The following is a 21,715-nucleotide window of genomic DNA, read 5'->3' on the forward strand; positions in this document are numbered from 1 at the left end:
TTTATAATAATAAACTTTTTTATATATTATAAATCTCTTAGTTTAATAACTCCTATACGCTTCTTATTATATTAATTAAAAATATTTATATTTAAAAATCCCTTTTTTTAATTATATAATACTTTTTTATATTATATTATTAAGCTCGCTTATTATACTAATTAATTAAGTAAGTAGTTACTATATAAGTATTTTGTTTTATTAATTTAACTACTTAATTTCTAATTATAAGCCGGCTATAAAAAAGTTATTTAATAAAAAAGCTATTTAAAATAATAATAAAAATCTAATTATTTAAATAGTTTTATTAATTAATATAGTTTAATATAATAAATATTAACCTTTTATAAGTAATAAAGAGCTACGATTATTTAATTCTATATAATATTTAAAAATCGCCTCCTTTTTTATTTATTTTTATAAAATTAATTAATATAAATTTCTTATCCCGTATAGTATTAAAAAGTCGTTTTTTTTATATAATAAAATACCTTACTAATTTATAATAATAGAATTTAATTACTAATTAGTATTAATATCCCTATTATAGGGTAGTTAATTCGAACCGTAATTAACGAAAAGATTAATTAAACTATATAAATATCTACGTAATAAGTATAAAAAGGAGGTTCTAACCGTAGGTTAGGCTAGCTATGATAATCGTAAATAAGGCCCCTAATTAGCCCCTGCGCAGTCGGCCGTATGCCGCGGTCGAATTAGACTTCCAATCCGACAGCGAGCGAGAACAGCCCCTCCCGGCAAGACTTCTGACCAAGTGCGGTATCTAGGCCTGGGACTTCGGATTACCGGAGTCCAGCATAGATTGTCAACCCGTACCATATACGCTCAGACTCATCTGCTTTGTGGATACCAATCACCTTCCATCAATGGATACTCGGTCCTCTCGGGACGCTGCTTGTAAGAAGTCACTACGATCTAACATACCTAGGTGAACGGGGTCAACAAGTTCCCAACGCCGCGTCGCAGCAACGTGACTGTTGAGGGCACCGCCCCAATGTACGCTCATGACAACGACGTCTTCGTCAAGGCAAGCAAGTCGCCAATCTGCGTTGACTGGAAGATCGGGAGGTCTGCATCCATGGATGGGCAACCGATTAAGTCAGGGACGGCTTATACGAGTTCGGATGTTGACTTCACCGTCAAGGTTAGTTGACGCGTATTACGTAGACGCCCAAAGCTCCAATCACTTACTCTACCACAGGTTGAAGCAAAGGCTCTCAAGCCATTCACGATTTACTGTTGGTTCAGCAACCTAGGCCGAAAGACGTGATCTAACGCTAAGCAGATTACCAGTTCAATGTCTGCAATTCCGATGTCAAGTCCCCTGTCGGCAGAACTCGAACCCTGCCGGAGTCGGGTACCAAAGTGAGACGGGCAATTAAGCTAGCTGTCTATAGCTGTGCCAACTACCGTGAGCTATTCGCTGAACTACATGTTAAAACAATGTAGTTATGTTATCCAAGCTAATGTGTTTGCATTAGCATTCGGATTCTTTAATGCCTACGGGAATCCCGAGCGGAAAGACTCCGTGGACTATATCGTCCACCTCGACGATTATATTTACGAGTATGGGAACGGCGAGTATCCCGTCGGTGGCTTAGGATGGGGAAACTCCATGGGTCGCGTCCCCGAGCCCAATCGCTCATGTCATACGTGCGTAAAATCTTAACGCCTATCTATTGAACGATTCATGACTGATTCAGGTCACCCTTAGGCTCTACGATTACCGACGACGCCTTGCCCAGTACCGCAGCGACCCTGACCTTCGCGCTAGCCATCAAAAGTTCCCCTGGATAACTGTCTGGGATGACCACGAGGTGATGGACAACCCCTACCGAGACGGCTCCGCAGCAATGAACAACACCGAACAGTCATTTATCAAAGACGACGGCATATCTGTGGAAGCGCGCAAGATGAATGCTGTGCGCGCATACTTCGAATGGAGTGAGTCCTAACTGCCTCACGACACAAAATCTCCCAGCTGTCCACGCTGACATTGCCTGCTCCCACAAGTGCCCCTCCGTCAGGTTGATATGGACGACAACCTACGCATCTGGCGTAGCTTCCAGTTCGGCGACCTCTTCAATCTCATCATGCTCGATACCCGCAACTACGATCGCTCCATCACCGACCTATACTGGAACACAGGCTACGTTCATACTATTAGTGATGATACCAGCCGCTCACTGATGGGCTCTCGCCAAGAAAACTGGTTCTACCGTCAGCTCATAGAGTCAGCCTCCACAACACGATGGCGTGTCGTTGGTAACCAGGTAGTCTTCAGCAAGATTAACCAGAGCATCTCCAATGGACCCAAGAACCCGTTCAACTACGACCAGTGGGACGGTTACGCTGCTAACCGAAACCGGACGCTCAAGACGCTCTACGATAACAGCATCGACAACACAGTGTTTTTGGCCGGCGATAGTCATGCATCGTGGGTCAGTGACCTTGTCTGGCTTGGCGAAAAGGACTACAATTCGGAGACTGGGGCCGGTTCCATCGGGGTTGAGTTCGCCGGCACAGCCGTCACCTCGCCTTCATCGGCAGGTCAAAATATCACCCAGGAGAAAGCTCTTAACAGAAGCGCTTGGATGACCGCTGCGAACCCAGAGCTGCAGTGGCAGGAGTACTACTACCGCGGCTACTTTGAGATGACCATCGACTACGACGCAGTCAACGCTACCTTCTTTGGGTTGCCCACTTACGCCACGAGGAACGGACTCGAGATCGCGCTGGCAAATTTCACGGTCCTCGCTGGGGAGAACAAGCTACGGCGCCCCGTTGGTGGAGGCAGCGTGGAGTTTGGGAACCTGAAAGGCGGCGTCACGAAGCAGACTAACTTGACCAATGACACTAACACTGGAGAATGGTTCGTGTTTGAGAGTTCGAAGCTAGGCTAGGAAGACCAGTTTCAATAGACATCTATTAGCTCACGCAAGAGCGGAGTGGTGCTCTGCGCAGGTACCCGTGGCCATTCCGAAAAGCCACAGAAGTAGTTCCATGTGGGTTAGAGAACCCAATAGCAATGCTGCAGACGACGTTGACAGTACTTTTCGAGCAGGCGTTCATGTTACGGCCAATAATACTACGTCTGCGAGCCTTACCTACGTAAAAACAAGGTGGCATTGAGATATCCAATCTATTTTGAAAGCCCCTACCTACACCTATCTAGTGTTGAAAGTTTTTTCCCGCGGTACAAAGAATATACATGTAAAACTGCTCACTGTCGCATTCACTCATATATTTGAATCAACAGTGCATGTGTTATGGGAAGCTTAAGGTCCAGCTGTGGCTTTGGCTAAGTTGATCGGTATTGATGCGGCGGAGGATTTTCACAGATTTATTGCATTCTGTGGTAGGGATGATTTCTATGGTCATCGTCTGAATCCATGATTTCTGTATTCTTCTTCGCAACAGAACGTATATGTACCACATCCCAATGATGATTGATATAATTTTACATACTGAGCGGTTGCATAACCAAGTTAATGGAGTTTCATGGCCCAGCTGCCGCCTACAATGGTCTTTGATCCAGCTTTATGGATTGAAGAAAGTTTCCCAAAGTCTTCTCGATGCTGTCGCGCTCAAAATCGAACTTGTAACGGTCCACATTCTCAGGCGCATAATTGACCGCGTGCACACCGTCTTGCAGTGCCAGCCATGTAGCCAACAGCGCGCCTTCCATGTTCCAAACATTTTCTTCCTCGGCAGTTTTGAACAGTGGATTATCGTGACCCTGATCAAGCCCCTGGGCTATGAAAGCTTCAGTATACTGCTTCCACCAATCCGTATAAGCGTTAAACCACGCTTCGGGATATCTCTCTTTCAAGTCGTCGTCGTCGATATTGTCGCCGCCTTCAGGGTTCGCGGGCCACCCATAGGTGCACCACATGAAATTGGTTCCGTAGTCTGGCCAAATGGAGTATTTGTATCCTGGCAGGGAAGATCCGTGTTTCTCCTGGGGTTCTGGCCGTTCGTTCGATTGAGATTCAGATTCTAGTTGATCTTCCGACCCCGAGGGTCCCTCTTTGTGTATTTGGAGCAAAGGCGTATCTGCTGGCGGCTCATGGACGGAATCTTCCTCCTCTACCTTAAATAGGGGCTCGGGGAGGGCCTGAGTGACTGGAAGTTGGGACTCGGCCAGTGCCGTAGGGGTGTCAGACAGCAGGTCTTCGTCCTCCGCCAAGCGAACTTGAAGAGAGTCGCCTGATAGTTTAAGAACAAGGCCATAGGGGGTAGTGATAGAAAAGTGAACATCAAAATTGGAGTGTTCAGTAAGTGCTAATAACGCCTTAATGGATGCGATGAAAGGAGCCATTGAAAGGTGAAAAGTGAAGGGTGCGGATGTGATGAAGTTCTGAAAATGAAGGGTTGCGGATCGTCTGAGCAACAAACTGGCTGAGGAATACTGGCTGTATTAGTTAGTATCTAGGAAACTGGGGCTGAGGCCGTGGCTGTGTCAGCGCGAACAGTCAGAGGTAGTATTATTTCACTTTTTTCATTTACAGGGGGTAAAAGACTCAAGGCCAGAACAAGAGACCCAACTAACAACCTCTAAAGGTCCCAACCCAGCTGCGGAGGCCGCCTCACCTTTGGGAAATTTCCAAGCGCTTAAAGATCGACTTCAGGGCATTCCAACCATCGGCCGATTCTTTAAGCGCTTACATCCGCGCGTTGTCGCCGTCGCCGAGCATCTACTACCTCTCTTGCTCCCGACTTTACCAGTGCCTGTTGCGAAGGCGCCTCAAGTGCTTTACGTTGAAGACCACGTTCAACACTGACGACTTCGCTCCATAGACCGGGTCATCCCATCAACTGCTAGACGGCGTACGCAAACATACAGTCCGACCATGTTTTACTTGGATCCGCCTATGAATAACTCCGGAGTAAAGCTATATTACTGTAATAATGGTAGAGGCGAATATCGATGCCAAATAGACTTAGAGAACGGCTGAAGACGGTGCACTGATGCTATCCAGCAGTTGGCGGGATAAGACCTGCAAACAGCATGAACTACCTAGTAAAGTAAGTATGGAAGAGGTATCGGTCCCTTTACCTTTGCATGTTCAAGTGTGCAAGTCACGGTGAGCTTTATCTACGGCGTGATACCAATTTACTATAAGCGCTGGCGTCTTTCGGTACAGGTAGGTTTGTAGACTGATTGGAAGGGCCTGTTGTGAGCAATGCTCTGCTAGTTCCTCGCCAGTTGGTGCTTATGGTTTCAGGCATTTCATCGCACGTAGGCGCTGGGAGCGGACCCGGAAACCCATGGCTCCTGTATTCCACCCTAAGCGCTCGGAAATTCCTAAAATTGGGATGCGCTCACTCCAGTTATTTTGATATCTCAATCGGTGTTGGTTTGGTCTGTTGTTTAGGTCTGTTGGTTAGGTCTTCTGGCCGTCACCCCCTGCAAGTGGAAAAAGTGTCATAATAAGCATGGATGACAATGCTGCCTACTTTACCTGCCTGGGTCACCTGTGGGCTCTGACTGCTGCCAGGCGTCTTTAGCACAGCAACGGGCGGCCTCATTCCCCTATTCTCACGATAATAATATGTGAATTATCTCTCGACAGATCAGTCATTTGTTGAAGCTAATCAACATCTCATTTCTTCAGAACTCCATCAAGTCATCAATACTTTACAATGTCTCCTCTATTCAAATCTATTAAAGCACTACTAGCACTCGCTGAACATTCTAATTTTGAAATCTATTTTTCTATTACTACCCCCTATGGCCTTATTATTGAGCTCTCAGGTGACTCTCTCGAAGTCCGCCTGAAGGAGGAGATGAAGTCACTCCCTGCCAACACGACAGCGCAAGTAAAGCCAGAGGAACCATCAGCCATCCAGCCTACGTCCGCATCCCTGTCCCAGACGGAGGATCAGGAGTCGGTCAACGAGCCACAAACAGTACATGTCGAGCCACAAGTCCCAGTCGCCCAGGTCGGAGACGAGCCTCTGTCTCCAACGGAGGAGCAAAATTCAACCGAGCAGTCACGGACAGAATCGAGGTCGGTGCAGGCTCATGAAGAGAATCCCTTGAAGCCAGGCGACCAATCAGAAGCTCTACCAGAGTACGGGCCTTCTTTACCAGGATATAAATACTGCATTTGGGAGGACTTTGGGACAAATTTCCTGTGGTACGTCTGGAACTGGCCCGCGAATCCCGAATTCTGCGGCGAGCCTGTCGAAGACGACGACCTCTTAGAGAGATATCCCAAGACATGGTACAAGGCCTATGACGATTGGGTCGATCGATACACGGAGGCTTTCAGGGCCCACCTAGAAATGAACGCCGATAATCCAGTATTCGACACTGACAAGGAGTTGAACCTCTGGGAATTTGAGGGCACGCTTTTGGCTGCGGGGCTGACTCTACAAGATGGCGTTCATGGGGTGGGTTACGGAACAGAGAAGAATGACGGCTCGTATGCTCATGAATTCGAATTCGAACGCGAGGGCTCCGAGAGTATTGGAAAGACTTTGGAACGATACATTCAAACGAGGATATTGGATCAAAACCTGGATATTGGGGTATGATGCATCGAATGGATCATGGTTTACCTTACACTAGCCCCAGAATCCAGTTGTCCAGAAATATGTAGAATCGTTACAGCCATCGTCCGCGTATAAATAAATAAACATATTGATCGAATCAATTGCGGTATTAGCGTTTTAGACAGCGTTGATTTAAATAGACCTAAGGAAACATGACTCAAAGAAACGTGACGTGATCCAGTGTTGATCGATGTGTAAACTTCCCCAGAAACTCCTTCATGCTCTCGACATACCCGCAGAATAATCCAAATTAGAAGATCTCAGCTCCAAATTTAGTGCGCCACCTCGGACCCGAGCCGCCTGAATCCCAAGCGACTCCATCGCTCCTTGGCCGGAGACAACAAATCTCTCTTCTTCGGCGCCTGGACCTCAGTCTCAGGCTTACCGAGATCCCACTTGATCGTCTCGGGCCACACAAGGCTCGTCTCCTTCTTCTCATCCGCTGCCGACCAATTCTCAATGGACGGCACGTTGAGCTTACCATATCCTCTCAGTCTCTCGAGGATCTCACCTGTGTTTCTCACGTCACCGCGGGTGGCCCAGCCACATCGTCGCATGCCGTCGAGATGCATGTCAGCCGCGGCACGAAGACGCTCATCCTTATCCGCGCCTTGACTTGCGGAAAGGTGCTCGTCAAGATCGCACACAACATCCAGATGCACACGTCCAGCATCGCGAAGGCGCTTGGCGTGGCGCAGGAGGTAGGCTAGGCGGTTCGAGAAGTAGAATGCGGAAGAATCCAAGCCACCACGAGACTGACGAACGTTGTAGTAGATAGTTTCGCAGAGGGTGATGGCTTGGTCTAGGTGACCCGCAAGCTCGTGCGCGTTGACCAACAGGGAGCCGATTGTCAGCACGATATCAGGAGACCACACGCCACAGTTGCGTTGGACCTCTCTGGATCGCCAAAGCGAGGTAAGAAGGCTCTGGAAAGGAACAGTTAGTACAGAGCACAAAGCTGTTAGTCGTTGAAGACTGTATAAAACTTACCTCAAGTTCTGCCCAGTTCTTCTGCTCGCCAAGGAGGCGAACAAGTCCGGAAATGTCCTCGAAGCGAAGGCTAGTAAACTCGACCTTATCGTCTCTCAAGACCGTCAACACATGTTGCAAGATGTTGCGGCTGATGGAAAGCAGCTCATCCTGCTGTTGCTTGCCGGCGGACTTCCACGTGTCTACGCGGATGCCAGCCAGGACCTCGGCGAAACGAAAGCCCCAAACGTAGCAGTTGCGCTGGTGATAGAATCGCTGGGATTGCGCAAAGTCAAATCCACATTGCGCGACCTTCTGAGCTCTGACAAAGTCCTTCTCCTCAACCATGAGTCTTCTGACAGCAGTGTAGGCGGCCTTGCAAGACACCAGACCAAAGTCGACAGTACCCCTATCGGCAATGCCACCGCCGATCTCGTTGAGAAGCGCGACGTAGAAGGCGAATCTGGCATTCCTGTCGTCTTGGGAGCTTGAAGACTTGAAGTAACGCGAGGTGAACAGGGCGAAGAGCTTCTTGTCAAGCACGTCCACGAAACCGTTGCGGCCACGGGACTGCCAGACGAAGCGGAGGCGGGCTGCTGGCTCAATGATCGTCTCGATCCTTGTCGAATCGGTGCACGTAGCCATAACAGACATGTACTGCTCGTAGAGAACTGTCTCGAGGAGCACATCTGCCATCAGCTCAGAGAAGCTGTACCGTACCTTGGCATCTCCGTTGAGAGCCTGCTCAAACGAGATCAAGAATACCAGGTATACCTTGCTCGACTGGCCGGAGATCTTGATGTTGACATCCTTCTCTCCGCCTTCGAATCCAGGGAAGAGAAGCAGGTATCGCAGCTGTCGGAGAAGATCCTGGCCATAGTGGACCATGCCCGCAGACAGGTAAATGGACGCCAGCGTCTTGGCTGACGCATGGAGGTTCATAGAGATCTTGACAGTAGTGATGATCTCAATGATAGAAACCTGTAGAAGCTGGGCGATGGAGGAGTGAGCCTCCTTGTTACCAATCTTCTTGTACAGCAAGACAACTTCCTTGAGTTTGGACAGAGTCTTCTCGTGCCACCAGCCGAATTCAATCTTGAGTTGGGCGTATATCTCAAGACTGACTCCGATCGCACGATCGATGGTTGTGGTGGTTGTCACCTTGTTGGTTGTGATGACAGTCACGTAGAGCTTCGATAGACGCTTCTTGATCGTCCTGACGGTGGTCTCTGAGATAACGTTGGTGGTCGTAGTCTTCTTGATAACCTCCTCGTAGATGGTAATGGACTCGTGGTAGTGCTCCTCGGAAGTCTCACACAGCTCCGCCAGAGCGATCAAAGCCTTGATGACGATGGCAGCATTGGCGCCAAAGACCTTGGTCGCGGTCTCGCGATACTCAATCGTGAGCTTGTAGCGAACCGAGAACTCGACCTTGGCGTGGAACTCAAGGACATATCGGTATCGCTCGTAAATGAGCTCGACGATCTCCTGCGTGAACTTGATCTCACGACTGTGATGAACAAACGTGGCCCAGAGCGTGACGCAAATCTTCTGCAGCTCAGCCCAGCGCTTCTCAGCGTGATAGTGGTTCAGGACGATGATGGCTGCATCTAGTGCACTTCCATGGCAGCACCCGTCCTTGGAGAAGATGGTGACGATTTCGCCGTAGCAGTCATAAGCTTCTCTGCGGCCAAGTTTGTGGTAGACAGCAGCGAGCTTGTAGAGAATACTAACTTGCAGGCTGTGACCAGATGACAAATGTTTACGGTAATGCTGCAGGAGCTTGACGTAGATGTCAATGACCTTCTCGTGACGGTGGAAGTCTTCATAGAACTGAACCAGGGCCTCAGCCGCCTCGAAGATCAACACATTGTCAGCCTTGAGGGTCGAGAAACAGGCGTTGTAGATCCGGAGATAGATCGCATCCGCCTTCTCGAATTGCCTTTGACGATGATAGCAGAGAGCAAGACGCTGTGCGACAAGTATGCGCTCGGAGATGAACTCGCCCTCGATGGTCAACTTGGAGTCGACTGACAAGACGCCCTTCCAAGTGACTTCGAGAGACTGGCGAATCACGACCTCGGCTTCAGCCCAATTCTCAAGCTTGAGATAGAGGTTGACCATCGCCAAGCAAGACTTGAAGAAATTTCTATCGGCCTTGCGACCACGGCACCGTTGATAGTTGGTCTCCCAGATCTCCCTGGTGACGGTCTCAACGACTGTGGTGGTCGTCTTGGTCTCGACATAGGTCTCGGTGATCTCCTCGACGACCTCGGTGATGATTGTGGTAGTGGATTGAGCCTCTTCGCTCTCGACAGTCTTCCTCTCCTTGAACCAGCCCCAGACTTTCTTGAGGATGGACATGGATACGCTGAGGATGCCGAAAGACTTCGCAAGAATACCAAGTTCCCTGAGGCGAATCATAATAATCTCGGACTCAAAGGACTGGTTCTCGTACTCGGCCCAGACGCAAATCATGATGTTGCAAGCCTCCTCCGTTCGCTTGACGCGCTTGAGGAAGTTGATGTACTCGATGGCAATGTTGATCTTCTGAATGTGAAGCTCGATTGTCACCTTGCTAGTACGGCAGACTTCGAGAATGCCCCGCCAGAGGCTGATGTATAGCCTCTCGGCTTGAATTAGGTGGCCCTTGGACTCATACTCAACAGCTAGGCTGATGAGAATCTTGATGCGACGGACGTCGGTGAACGACAAGTCGTCCGCAGTGTCGAACAAGAGCGAGTGCCACTGGCTATGGTTGTGGATCTTCTTGTCGCTAGCCTTCAGAACGACGGTCATGCCTGAGATGGCTTCGGCAATTGACCCCTCCTTCTTCGAGCCCTTGCCGAAACGGGCGGTAATTATGATATGAAGTTCGCTGTAGATAGACATCGCAAGCTCTTCTTCCTTGATATCGATGTAGAGTTTAGCGAGCGCCTCATACCATTTGATGACGGCATCACTGCGGGCTCCCTGCTTGCTCTTGGAGATCTCAATCATGAACTTGATCATCTCTTCACGGTGCGTAACCGTTTGAGTGCGCTTGGTGAAGGTGAGAGTCTCGGTGCAAGTGAGGAACAGGTTCGTGCATGAAACCACGAGAGGGCTGAACTTGTAAAGGATAGTCTGCCCAAGATGCGAAGCCTTGTAAAAGAACTCGGCCGCGAAAGCATGCTCAGACTGACTCCGGTGCAGACTTCCGAGGATGATGAGACTTTGGAGGTATGATCGGTTCTTCTCGCCGAAACAAGTAGAACGGATCCGGAGACTCAAGCTGTGCATCTCAATGGTCTCCTTGATGGCGTACTGTGTTTGCCAGTAGTGCCATTCCAGCATGGTGAAGAAGATGGAGTCGGGAAAAACATCCTTGAACTCGGAAGTCAAGGTGATGGTGCCGTTTTGGCCGCAAAGTGACGATGAGCGGAAATGGGAAACCCAGTGGCGCACCATGTAGCTGACGATGTGGTACGCTTGGAAGCACTCATGGAAAGTCTCCTCGGCAACCAGTTCCATCGACGGCTCACAAGTATAATTGCTGAACTTAGTCTTGGCAAAGAGAAGGAGGGCCATGGTGAGGTGGCGGTGGGAGTCGTGAAGAGACATGAGGGTTGAGCCGCAAAGGCTCTGGACGTACTTCCTGATGGTGGAGTGCTTGAATCGCAGAGTGCCGTGGCGGATCACCACAAGGCCTTGGGTGTTGCTTACAGGCCCCTTGACATCAGCACCAGAAGAAACAGTGCGTGTCGACAACGAGACTCCCAGGAGGTCTGTCATCTCACCGAGTGTGAGCGGGCGCTGGGCGGTGACCATGAACGTGAATAGGTTGTAGGTCTTGCTCTCGCCGTACTCCTCCTTGAGGTTGACCTTCTTCATCAACTCTCCAATGACGGCTTTGACATCGGATTTGCAGCCAGCGATGATGCCTCTGAAGACTCCAAAGTCCGAGACTGCGGAGAAAAGCCTTCTGGCAAGGTAGGCAAATAGAAACGAGCCCTTGGCCTGGTCCGCAAGCTGGCAAAGCAAGTCCCTTCTTGCCTGTTCGCTCTGTGCCACAAAGCAGCAGCTTCGCCCAAGTCTGTTGGCGAGATAAAGCTCAATGTCGTCCCGAACGTGATCAGGGGTAACGACTACGTGCTTGCAACCGCTGCCGCCAAGGTGTGAGATGGGCCGTGAGAATGTCACTGCTTGGGTCCTGGGAAGCTTTCCTATGCTGGCGTGGAGGCGCTTGTGAAGCTCCCCTGCCTTGGTAGCGCCACCTGAGACCTCATCGAGACCGTCGATGATGATGCTGAGATTGACCTTCTTACTGTTAATTGAAGATAAGCTCGAGTCGAGGGCCTCCCATAGGTCACTCTCTAGCTTTGCGCTGTTGTGGTAGGGCGAAGCATGATCAAAGATGGCTTCGAGCTTCTCAAAGAGAGCGACGTCACCAACGTTAATCTCGAGGAGCTGAGACAAGAGGCTCTTGAGGAAGGCGATGGGGGTTGTCTCCGAAGGGATATCGGTTGCTAGGGCCCAAATATCAGCTCATGCATCACTCGCGGAGCGTATAAACACCGAGAGAACTTACAGAATGTGTAAGAGATAGTCTCATACTGGACACGGTTGATCGGGCGTTCCAGCCTCTCCCGTACCCATGCGGCAAGCATACTTTTGCCGCAGCCCTCTCCGCCAGTAACAGTAAAGATCTTGTCATCACTGCTGAGGAAGTCATGCAAGTCATGCGAAAGCCACTCGCATGTCCCATCGACACGCAACTTGCGATCGGCAACACGCCCATACACATGAGACTTTGCTGATTCCCGTGTAGGGAGCAAGTGACGACGAAGTGTGGTGATGTCTAGTCGGCGGTTCTTGGAACCGAGTTTGTACTGCCACATGTGGTTGAAGAGGTTCTCTCGCTGGGTCCAGATCCTGGTGATCTGTGAGCCGAACTGGGCGTCAAAGTCAATCGTCACCGAACCGCTGTAGATGCTGTTGATCCGGGAGCGATAGTAGAGGGCAACATCACCGACGAGCTTGAGCATGCTATCAAAGATGCGACTCAGCTCGTAGCGGATGGCATCGCTTGCGGTGAACATGCCGTTGAGTCTGATGGCGTGGCCGAGCACTAAGCCAAGCTCATATAGAGCATTGAAGGTGGGCTCTAGTGCCTGTGCTTGATCGTGTCCGAGCTGGTTGGGGAATTGTCAGCGTCGGCATTGTAGCCGGGGAGTTGTAAGACTGTTTTATTTACCTCAAGCAATAGGTAGCAAGTAGCCAACGCTGTGTCGCGCACAAGCGAGCAGCCCTCGATGAAGGACTGGATATGGCGCGAGTATTCGTCCAGCTGAAGACCGAAGAACTCGGCCGACTTCAGGACGCGATCCCACTGACTGCCCTTGGGAGGCATGTGTGTCAGACGCTCATCGGAGATGTATGCCAGGTAAGCGTCTAGATCGATGGTCTGGAAGTGATTGTGGGTGACTTCCTCGACCTCGCGGACGAGCTTCTTCTGGATACGTCTGGCTGTGTCAATGACACGCACGACGCGGTATGACATGTGGCCGTCGTTGGAGGCGACCATGGTCAAGGCGTCCAAGCTGATAGACGACGACCTTGAAGCGTCGCTGACGTTAACTTCGTCAATGTGTACGTCGCTGGACTCCTGCTTGATGGAGTTTCGGGCCAAAGAGCCCTGATTGGAAGTTGCGTAGACGGACATCTTTGTGTCTGCTACTGTTGGTACGTCGTCGATAGACCGGCTGTCTGAGCTGACCGACAAGATAGATGAGGAGTTCGAGGGCTTCCTACGACCTGTTTGAAGATGTACACTTCAGCGGGGATTATTCATGGGGTAATGTTGGCAGTGGAACGAGGGGAAAGTAAACACACTCAATGGGTTTCTGCGGAATCCAAGCATTCTCAGATGGGCAGTCGTGAAGCTTTCCCAAGTTTATGGGAATATTGCTTCAACTTATAAGCAGCTTGACTAGTATCAAGGGATCCCGAAAAGCGTCTTCTTTTCGTACACCAGCATGGATGAGGTCAACGGGTATCCCGAGTTTTTACAAGGGCTGAAGATCATATTGCTCGTGTGAGACACGGGCGTCCCCAGGTTGACCATGAGTGGCCCAAGAAATTTAACGCAATTCCCTCAAGATGCTCGCATCGCAGAATGGCACCAAGGGCATGGTGAAGTTCACCTCGGTCTGCCGACTGAGCTTCGTTCCTAGAGCCAATGGGATGTTACGCAAGAAAGATGTGTCCTAAGACAGTCAAGTCTGCGCTGAAGGAGGGGGAATGAGATGTTTGATAATCCGAATCATGTCTCGATGAACGGACAACCCCTCTTCCCGAACAGATGGTTGGTGTATGCAGCGGGAGCTTCAGAAATGCATGTTAATGTGAAAATAGTTGTGCTGTGAAAACGTTATCACCTTTGTGGCTGGCTGGCCTCGATGACGGGTTCTCAAAATGGCATTCCCCGCTTACAGAAGTGAGCGACGTTTGGCGATGCGACCGTTCGAACCGGCACTTCTATCTGATGGGTCGTCGGTGCCTCCGGCTGTTAGAGATGTGTAACCTTTGCAGAGCTAACCCGCGAGCGGATGAAGTTTAGAATCATCTCCACAAACTCGTGAAGATCGTACCCATTGGCAGAAAAGAAAGCTACGAGGCTTGCAGGTGTTGTGACTATTGAAACTCAGCACCGCAGAGTTGGAATGCCTGTACGAGAGCTGAAAGTTGCTGATATGTGATGCTTCTCAAAACGGAAATGTGGCGTTTTCACGGCCGACTGAAGCGGACTTGCCGGATGCGATGCTAGCCCGAGCTGGAAGTCCGGGGACCGTGTCTCTACCGGTGATCCACACGCAGGGCGGAAGAGCTTCGTTGCGTGAAACTAGGTCTAAGGATGTGGTCAGCGATTGGTTCTCTTTGACTTTTGTGGCTCAACCCCCGAACCGAGGGACACGAAAACGTCCCATAGTGCTGAGGACTCGGCTGCAGAATCCCCAAGGGCCCAACGTGCTAGGAGCTCTGCAGCTTTGGGATCAATCGAGCCCTCGTCCTGATAGACATGTTCCACAGCGGACACTGGTGGGATGCGCAGCGTGTCAGACAATTTTGGTTGGTTTAGTATGGAGTGAATGATGAGGAACCTAAGCTAGCAGCGATGTCTCATTTCGAAAGTCTCGTTAATCCATGCCAGTTATCGTACACGATGCATTTTGCTTGCAGACTCTCTCCAGGGCTTTGGTGAAACACCAACGCCCAGGTGACCATGTGAGGACTAACTTCAAAGAGCTCCTTGTCGGCTGTTACTCAGTCGCGAATCGGAGCACGCTTGGCATTTTTCTAAATGCTGTGTCCTACATCGCGTCCGACATCCTCATGGAAACCCATTCCGTTGCGAATCCGACTCTCAACCTCAACGACGCGCTTAGGAAGCATGAAGCCCAATCCGAAAAAGACGAAGAATGCCCACTTCCAGCGGAATGGGTTGAAGGTAACACTGAAGGCGAACCACCAGATGAGCTCGAGATAAGTGAAGAAGTCGAAAGCACCGGTGGGCGACGCAGATTTCAGAAGCTTGGTCATTTCGATCCAGGCCTTCATCCAGAAGGGATGGGGTCTTGTCAATGGATCAATGAGGAACATCAGAAGGATCCTGGTATAGATGCCGATGTGCCAGTTTCCGACTGTGCCGATAGCAGCAACGTACGTGCTGTAAATTGTTAGAGCCAAGTTCATTCGCAGGAGCCATGAGCAAGATGCTTACCAGTTGATAGCTGAGATAGACGGGTGGTTTGGAGGGAAAGTCTGGATATACCAGTTGGGGGGCGAGTACGGCTCGTTGAAGCAGTCATCAGGCAAGAATTCCAGGGACGGGCGCTTGAATCCAGTGGCCATGACGATGATATCGGCCGGGATGACCTGTCTTCTGCCAGGGCCGCCCTTGGGTACACCTTGAGCGCGTCTGTTGACAATTACACCTTCCGCCGTGAAGCCCTCAATATCGCAGCGAACCCACTCGGCGTGGCCGGACCGGATGGTCTCCATGACATGGCTATTTACCATTGGCGTATCCATGTAGATGCCCTTGTCGTACGGTGCGATGTCTTGCAGGTCTCGGTAGAAAAACTTGCGAAGCAGCGTCTCCGGGATCCAAGAGAGACGAGTCTCTTGACCGAGGATGTTCATAGCAAGAAGCATGTTCACGATGGGATTGCGAGGGATGATCCACTTGTCGCTGCGAGACAGAATGGAAGTCTTCTCAGCTTCCTCATCCACAGCAAACTCCAGAGCTTCAACGGCGCTGGCACCACCTCCGATGACGACGAGCTTCTTACCCTTGGCGTTCTTGCTGCGAGTTTAGTTAGCAAGCTTGGGGCCAAAGGTGGGGAACATACATACCCAGTAAGCTGGCTGGAGTGGTAGATGCTGCCCTTGAACTTCTCCATGCCCGGGAGCTGGGGCATCTTGGGCTCTCCACAGGTACCAACAGCGGCGATGACGCCTTCGAAGTGGCCATTCGCAGTGTTGTTGACGACCCATCTGCCCTTCTCATCCTGGTAGACCTTTTCCACGGGTGTGTTGAACTTGGTACGTGTCTCAAGTCCATATCTCTGCCAAAGCTGCTTTACCTGGCTTAGGATCTGCTGTCTGTCGGGATACCCGCGTTCCCACTTGACCGAGGGGTGGAAGCGGAACATCATGGAGTGGATTTGAAGACTGGACGAGTTGTTCACTTTCTGTATGATTCGTTAGTAACAAGCATGGGGGTGTTGGGCTTCAATGGGCGACGTACACTCCAGATACCACCGAGGTTCTCGCGGCCACCGGCCTCGAAGATAACCACATCAAAACCATGGCCAATGCAGTGCGCGGCGGAAGTAACACCAGTGATACCAGCTCCAATGACAGCAACCTTGGGTCGACTGAGGCGAGTGCTGGGCTCGGGAGGGGTGGGCGAGAAGATTTTATTGGCGAACCATTGCCATATCTGGAAGACGAAGAGGAAGGGGTGGAAGAAGGGATTCTCTACACGAGATTCGGACGGCATCGTGGCAAGTAGGCCGCAAGCCTTGGAGGGAATCGGTGGTGTTGGGGAGCAGGTGTACAGCAGTTGGTACAGCTGGGTGTGTGTGTTGGAGTGAAGCAAAAGGTGTTGATCGCGATGAACTGCGATGCGAAGGAAGGGAGAGGGCACGAAGCTGTATTAAACCCTATGTGTCAAACGGAGTAGGTACTCTCCGAACTACTTACTTTTGCTATCTGTGGATGAGTGATGAGCCTAGGGAGCTTCGGGAGCTCTGGGCAGGTAGCTGGCATGTGAGCTCTCCTTCCCATTTCCCCTGGTGCTAGTACTGCCGCTGCCGCTGCTGCTGGTAGGCAGTGAGTAGGTAGCTGCTGCCAAGGTGAGCCTGTAAGGTGAGGTGAGACTGAGACGACCGGCGAACAGGCCCACCCGATTATCGACAATTGACGTCACCAAGAACGCTAGGGAACCCATTGAAACGCCCGCATTGAAGCATGTGAAGACGAGGGTTTGGCTCAGTCTCGCCAGATGTCTCCCTAATTGGACACATACAGGGACAGTTCAGGGGGGGGCTTGGGCCGTCATCCGGTCCAGTCGTTGGGAAAACCACGCAGTATTTCTTGCGGGATAAAAGGACGACCCAATGCCATGACAGAAACTCTGTGTACGAAGTATACCTTACAGATACAGCGTCTGTGTGAAGGGTAAAGATGAAGAGAAATTGACATGGGAATCAAGGTCGGACTGGCTAAACATGGCAGGGCCTTGGTGCATAGTCCGAGAACCAAGGGAGAACCAAGGCCTTGGTCAGTGAAGCTGGTTGGGCCGTCGTGGCAGTCTAGAGCTAAAGAGGCATTTTTCTCGTCGGGGATTTTGGAGATCAGTGGCCGATCGGATCCCCTTCCGCCTTTTCCCGGCCTGCCTTAGCGCTGCCAGCCTGGTTCAGCACCAAGTTGAAAAATCCAGGAACACGCTTGAAGCGCATCTCACACACATGACACACAGACACGAACACGATGAGGTGATTCATTCCTTTTTTTAAAGTTGGACGAACCGGGAATGAATTGGCTCCTAGAACCTCGGCACAGCTTTTTGTGATGGCCGCTGCTAATGCTGCTGCTGCTCCGTGTATATCGTGGGTATCTCCGTCTATCGCTTGCCTCTGTCGCGTCTGCCCGCCTCCAACATCTTGGCCTTCTTCTGGAATCTCTCGCCCATCTCGACTTGGCCACTGCCCCTTGGTCCGTCCGCGGTGTCCCGGCCGCGCTTCCGGCTCTTGTCGAGGATGTCGCGGCTGCTGCCGCCACCGCTCTTGCGGGCCGTGAGTCTGTTGATTCGGTCGACGCCTTCGCCGAGGTCTCTCCACTCCTCTCCGCCGAATTGCATACGCTTGCCGTTGCCGGTACGCATAGCCTCCTCCTTCTTTGCCTTCTTGCTCGACGTGGGGAGACGAGTAAAGTTGGCTTCTTCGTATTCGCGACGCTCGTCTTCCGTCTTGCGGTCCGCGGCCGTCTTCATCCTGCGACCACCATTGACAATAGTCGTTCCGATACTGGGCTCGGCGATGGGAGCAGTCGACAGCTCGTGCTCGATGAACTCGTCCATGGTGTGAGACTTGAGTGGGCGGCGATCAGACTTCTCTTTGCGCTCAGAGGGCATGATGGTAGGCGCAATTCTCGGGGGTCGGTAGACTCCATTCTTCGCCGCGGTTGCAACAGCAGAGGAGGCAGCGGCGGGTCTGACAAAGGCATCTGGCCGAGCTTGAAGGTGGGCTGCCTTCATCTCCTCCTCCTCCTCTTCGTCGCTGCCGGATTCTCCGTCAGAAGCAGAGTCGTCGGAGTCGTCAGAGCCTGCACCTTGCGCGGCCTTGACTGCTTGGGTGTTCCGTTCGGCGTCGTCCGCGGCGCGAAGAATCTTCTCGATCTGGTAACGCAGCTTGTCTTCAAGGGGCCGAACACCCTTCTCGAGGTACAGTCGGAGTTCGACCAGCTTCTTGACAACCGTCTCCATAGTCCCGCCGGCATTGTCGTCGTCGCTGGATTGCTTATTGGCGTTGCGCAACTTCAGAAGGATCAAGAAGACCAGATTTTGCAGGTAGGAAGCAAGAAGCTCATTCTTGGTATCGAGAAGTGAAATTCCATTTTGAGGCGGCGCAATGGAGCCTTTTGGTGCCGCGTCGAGTGATGTCGTCAATGACTGCGTCAAAGAATCCAGCAGCGCTGGAAGGGTGCTTGGTGCCGCCATTTTGAATCTGGCGATGCTGTATGTTGTTCGTTGAAGACTTGAGATCGCAACGGAACAAGAGCGTGGTGCAGGATTTTTTTTTTGCAACTGCTAAACTGATCTGCGCTATTGCGGGGACCGGTGCATCGGACCTTGTGGACCCCGACCACCGGTCTCCGCTACGTACCTTACCTAGGTATGGCTGGGTTCCTCAGGCCCAAGGTACCGGGCTGCCGAAAGACCCCGGACAGACAATGTTCCGGCTGGTCCAGTCGGGTGTGATTGAAGGTACCTATGTGTATGTACTTCAGGAGCTGAGCTGCAGGGGTGCATGGTGACTAAGCCACATTTGGGACAGTTGTTCGAGAGGCAGTAGGAGCTCCTGTAAATGATATACGAAGCTCCCGGACCTGACACAACAAAGGCAATTGGCCATCTGTCCACCACAGAGCAACTCTGCTTCTTGCACAAACATCACCGCGAGCTCGTCGTGTTCTTGACGAACCGCTTTTACCACCATCATCCAGGTGCAGACGGAACCCGGATGATCCACCGGCTATAAGCCGCTTTGCGCTACCTGGACCTTACCGAGAACCAAGGGTACGTAATCGCGATCCATCCATCGGGGTAGCTATTCCCATCGGTTTCATGTTTCACGCTACTTTGCCTTTGGCCACCATCTTCTCATTCGCAAAGTATCAAGACTGATCGCAACTTTTGGGCAGAGCTCTAACATCTCGACACGATGCAACTACGAGACATGGCGCCTTCGTCGGCGCTCGTGGCCTCTTTGCTGGCTATTCCACAGCTCGCTTCCGCCTTCTACTTGCCAGGTGTTGCGCCTACCTCTTACAAGAAGGGCGACGTCGTTCCTCTCTACGTGAACAGCATTAAGCCGGTCGCCTCTCCCTCCGATTCTCGACTGCACTCAATTGTTTCCTACGACTACTACCATCCTGGCTTCAAGTTCTGCGAGCCCGAACCCCGTCCTGAGTATGTATCGGAGAGCCTGGGCAGTATTCTCTTCGGAGATCGCATCATGACCTCGCCATTCGAGCTGCGCATGAAGAACGACGAGAAGTGCAAGCCGCTTTGCATCCAGAAATACCCCCCGGCGGCCGTCGGTTTTGTCAAGCGCCGCATCGAGCAGGGCTACAGCTTGAACTGGCTTGTGGACGGCCTGCCCGCCGGACAGCAGATCTACGATGACTTTACGAACACAACTTTCTACAACCCTGGGTTCTTGATGGGCGGCGAGGACGAGAACGGCAACGTCATCTTCAACAATCACTACGACATCAACGTTGAATACCACGCCGTCAACGGCGATCAGTCGCAGTTGCGCGTCGTCGGTGTCGTTGTCGAGCCGAGCTCGCGCGCCTACCCGGGTCTGCTCGACTGCAATAACCAGATGGAGCCCATCATCTTCGAGGAAGACGGCACTGAGAAGGAGGTCAAGTTCTCGTACTCGGTGTTCTGGATCGAGTCCAAGACAGCTTGGGCTACCCGTTGGGACAAGTACCTGCACGTATTCGATCCCAAGATCCACTGGTTCTGGCTCGTTGACACCGCAATTATCGTCATCATTCTGATCCTTACCGTAATGTCTATTCTCGTCAGAGCTCTGAAGAAGGATATCGCGAGGTACAACCGCCTTGACCAGATCAACTTGGATGACCTCTCTGGTACTTCGGCGCTAGAAGATGGCGTACAGGAGGATTCGGGATGGAAGTTAGTCCACGGAGACGTCTTCCGCAACCCTTCGAACCCTCTTCTGCTCTCGGTCCTGCTCGGAAACGGTGTTCAGCTTTTTGTCATGACGGGCTTCACCATCTGCTTCGCCCTTCTCGGCTTCTTGTCGCCCTCTAACCGTGGATCCCTCGGAACAATCATCCTGCTTCTTTACACCATCTTGGGCTTTGTGGGCGGTTACATCTCGGCGAGAACTTACAAATCGCTGCAGGGCGAGAAGTGGAAGATGAACATTGCGCTGACTCCGATTCTGGTGCCAAGCATCGTATTTGGTGCCTTCTTCTTCCTCGATCTCTTCCTCTGGGCGAAGCAGTCTTCCGGCGCCGTGCCCTTCACTACCATGCTGGTCATCATTGCCATCTGGTTCATCCTGTCGGTGCCTCTGTCGTTCGCCGGATCCTGGATGGGTTTCCGCGCATCTCCCATTGAGGCGCCTGTCAAGACCAACCAAATTCCTCGCCAGATTCCTCCTGCCACCTCCTATCTCAGACCGATTCCCAGCATGCTCATTGTCGGTCTCCTGCCCTTTGGTGCCATCTTTGTCGAACTCTACTTCATCATGAGCTCCGTCTGGTTCAGCCGTATCTATTACATGTTCGGCTTCCTGTTCCTCTCGTACGGTCTCATGATCGTTACAACTGCTGCCGTCACCATTCTCATGGTGTACTTCTTGCTCTGCGCCGAGAACTACAACTGGCAGTGGCGATCATTCCTTGCTGCGGGTATGAGTGGTGGCTACATCTTCCTCAACTGCCTTTTGTACCTGTTCACCAAGCTGAACTTGAGCAACCTGGCGGGTACCGTCCTCTACGTCGGCTACAGTGCTCTGATCTCCTTCTTGTTCTTCATTCTTACTGGTAAGCTTGCCTGCCGCCCCTCAGCTTTGACTCATACTAACGTTGCTTCGCAGGGTCCATTGGCTACTTCGCAAGTTGGTGGTTCGTCAGGAAGATTTACGCCTCCATCAAGATTGATTAAATGGCATTGCATTCGGGCGTTAACATGCGGCGACAGGTTCATGCTATTGTATCAACGTTTCTGTACGAATACTCACTCTCGTCCCCCGAGCGTTGCATTGTAGTTCTGATGACACGCTTTGGCCTAGAAGCAGAGCGTGGTTGGTCATGAGGTTCAAAAAAATGATGTTCTTGTTAGATGGTAGACGGC

The 21,715-nt window shown here is 51.3% G+C and overlaps 7 protein-coding genes across 7 annotated transcripts; 3 read left to right on the forward strand and 4 right to left on the reverse strand.

Moving 5' to 3' along the window:
• Positions 1 to 1,015: 1,015 nt before the first annotated feature.
• Positions 1,016 to 2,924, forward strand: CABS01_09791 (PhoD-like phosphatase; the record flags this gene model as incomplete). The annotated part of the gene is made up of 6 exons (XM_060543147.1): positions 1,016 to 1,165; positions 1,223 to 1,259; positions 1,307 to 1,432; positions 1,503 to 1,674; positions 1,736 to 1,965; positions 2,035 to 2,924. 6 exons carry the CDS (start codon positions 1,016 to 1,018, stop codon positions 2,922 to 2,924), a joined length of 1,605 nt encoding a protein of 534 aa, XP_060399845.1.
• Positions 2,925 to 3,538: 614 nt separating this feature from the next.
• CABS01_09792 (uncharacterized protein) lies at positions 3,539 to 4,342 on the reverse strand (the record flags this gene model as incomplete). The annotated part of the gene is made up of 1 exon (XM_060543148.1): positions 3,539 to 4,342. The coding sequence occupies one exon, from the start codon at positions 4,340 to 4,342 to the stop codon at positions 3,539 to 3,541; it is 804 nt and encodes a 267-aa protein (XP_060399846.1).
• Positions 4,343 to 5,811: 1,469 nt separating this feature from the next.
• CABS01_09793 (uncharacterized protein) lies at positions 5,812 to 6,564 on the forward strand (the record flags this gene model as incomplete). The annotated part of the gene is made up of 1 exon (XM_060543149.1): positions 5,812 to 6,564. One exon carries the CDS (start codon positions 5,812 to 5,814, stop codon positions 6,562 to 6,564), a length of 753 nt encoding a protein of 250 aa, XP_060399847.1.
• A 290-nt stretch (positions 6,565 to 6,854) lies between these two features.
• On the reverse strand, positions 6,855 to 13,453 carry CABS01_09794 (uncharacterized protein; the record flags this gene model as incomplete). Its single annotated transcript, XM_060543150.1, has 5 exons — positions 6,855 to 7,508; positions 7,573 to 12,059; positions 12,122 to 12,725; positions 12,788 to 13,347; positions 13,426 to 13,453. The coding sequence occupies 5 exons, from the start codon at positions 13,451 to 13,453 to the stop codon at positions 6,855 to 6,857; spliced, it is 6,333 nt and encodes a 2,110-aa protein (XP_060399848.1).
• A 1,436-nt stretch (positions 13,454 to 14,889) lies between these two features.
• On the reverse strand, positions 14,890 to 16,696 carry CABS01_09795 (monooxygenase; the record flags this gene model as incomplete). Its single annotated transcript, XM_060543151.1, has 4 exons — positions 14,890 to 15,259; positions 15,314 to 15,898; positions 15,949 to 16,286; positions 16,343 to 16,696. Coding segments are annotated over 4 exons (1,647 nt in total), but the record flags the coding sequence as incomplete, so codon positions are not given.
• A 1,026-nt stretch (positions 16,697 to 17,722) lies between these two features.
• On the reverse strand, positions 17,723 to 18,817 carry CABS01_09796 (Sas10/Utp3/C1D family protein; the record flags this gene model as incomplete). Its single annotated transcript, XM_060543152.1, has 1 exon — positions 17,723 to 18,817. The coding sequence occupies one exon, from the start codon at positions 18,815 to 18,817 to the stop codon at positions 17,723 to 17,725; it is 1,095 nt and encodes a 364-aa protein (XP_060399850.1).
• Positions 18,818 to 19,541: 724 nt separating this feature from the next.
• On the forward strand, positions 19,542 to 21,526 carry CABS01_09797 (endomembrane protein 70; the record flags this gene model as incomplete). The annotated part of the gene is made up of 2 exons (XM_060543153.1): positions 19,542 to 21,405; positions 21,459 to 21,526. 2 exons carry the CDS (start codon positions 19,542 to 19,544, stop codon positions 21,524 to 21,526), a joined length of 1,932 nt encoding a protein of 643 aa, XP_060399851.1.
• Positions 21,527 to 21,715: the final 189 nt, after the last annotated feature.

This window comes from Colletotrichum abscissum (assembly GCF_030869225.1).
Source record: "Colletotrichum abscissum strain IMI 504890 chromosome Unknown Scaffold_24.1, whole genome shotgun sequence".
Lineage (NCBI taxonomy): Eukaryota > Fungi > Ascomycota > Sordariomycetes > Glomerellales > Glomerellaceae > Colletotrichum > Colletotrichum abscissum.